The sequence below is a fragment of the Myotis davidii genome, unplaced genomic scaffold, assembly GCF_000327345.1.
Source record: "Myotis davidii unplaced genomic scaffold, ASM32734v1 scaffold211, whole genome shotgun sequence".
Classification (NCBI taxonomy): domain Eukaryota; kingdom Metazoa; phylum Chordata; class Mammalia; order Chiroptera; family Vespertilionidae; genus Myotis; species Myotis davidii.
Window position 1 is genome coordinate 622,250 of NW_006282523.1, and position 920 is coordinate 623,169.

The 920-nt window shown below is 68.2% G+C and overlaps 1 protein-coding gene across 1 annotated transcript in view; it reads left to right on the forward strand.

Moving 5' to 3' along the window:
• The first annotated feature begins 282 nt into the window (after positions 1–282).
• The window catches only part of BAIAP2 (BAI1 associated protein 2), a 28,078-nt gene continuing 27,440 nt past the window's right edge, over positions 283–920 (forward strand). Inside the window, exon 1 of the mRNA XM_015559770.1 lies at positions 283–571. Within this exon, the coding sequence (XP_015415256.1) occupies positions 457–571 (115 nt within the window). The 5' untranslated portion in view covers positions 283–456. The remainder of the gene's footprint in view (positions 572–920) is intronic.

Genomic DNA, 920 nt, shown 5'->3' on the forward strand with positions numbered 1-920 from the left:
AGGTTCCTCCCGCCGCTGGGGGCTGTCGGCGGGACTCCCCGAGAACCCGCCCGGCTGTGCGCGCGCCTGTTGTTATGCCTCGTAATTAAAATGTGGATTGGCCTTCAATCTAAGAACCGCGGGTATTGGCACCGAGATGCCAGTGTGCGGGCGCAGACCGGAGCGGCTGCTCCTGGGGGCGCTGTGAGTCAGGCTGGGTAATTGAGGGGTGAGTGGAGCCCGCGGTGGGCGAGAGGCCTCGCTCGCTGACTCAGCCCGCCAGACGGCCTCTCACAGCCGCGTCTGAGCGTGTCCGCTTGCCACAAGGCCGTAGCGGCTGTCCCTGTCCCGTCCCCATTGTACGGATGCGGAAAGGCTGTTTGCCCAAGGGCGTTCAAGGGCACTGCGGAGGGCGGGCCTGGACACGGGAAGCCTGGCGTGGCCCTGGGAGGTGAGGCAGCCCCGCATTTCGCCCCCATGGCGGTCCCAGCCCTGACGCGCGCTCTCTCCCTCCAGACCATCATGGAGCAGTTCAACCCCAGCCTGCGCACCTTCATCGCCATGGGCAAGAACTACGAGAAGGCGCTGGCAGGTAAGGCGGGCGGTGCCCGTGGCTGTGACGAGGACGCGTTTCCCGGTCCTGACTGGGTCCATGGCGCTAGGACAGGCCCGTGAGATCTGTCTGGGAGCCAGAGGCTGGGGCTCAGATGAGAGGGTGTGCCCCCCCCCCCCAGGCCTGCTTCCGGCCCTTAGATGTGAGACCGGCTTTCCCTCCGTACCTTACCCCACCTGGGCCCGAGGCGCCCAGGGGCCTGTGCGAAGCGGCCACTCCCCCAGCCTGTGCCCTGGGCTGTCCCCAGCAGGGCTCTGCCAGCCGGGCCCTTGGCACCTCGGCCGCCCGCCGCCCACCCATGCCAGCCTGTGCCCAGCTCGGCCTGTTT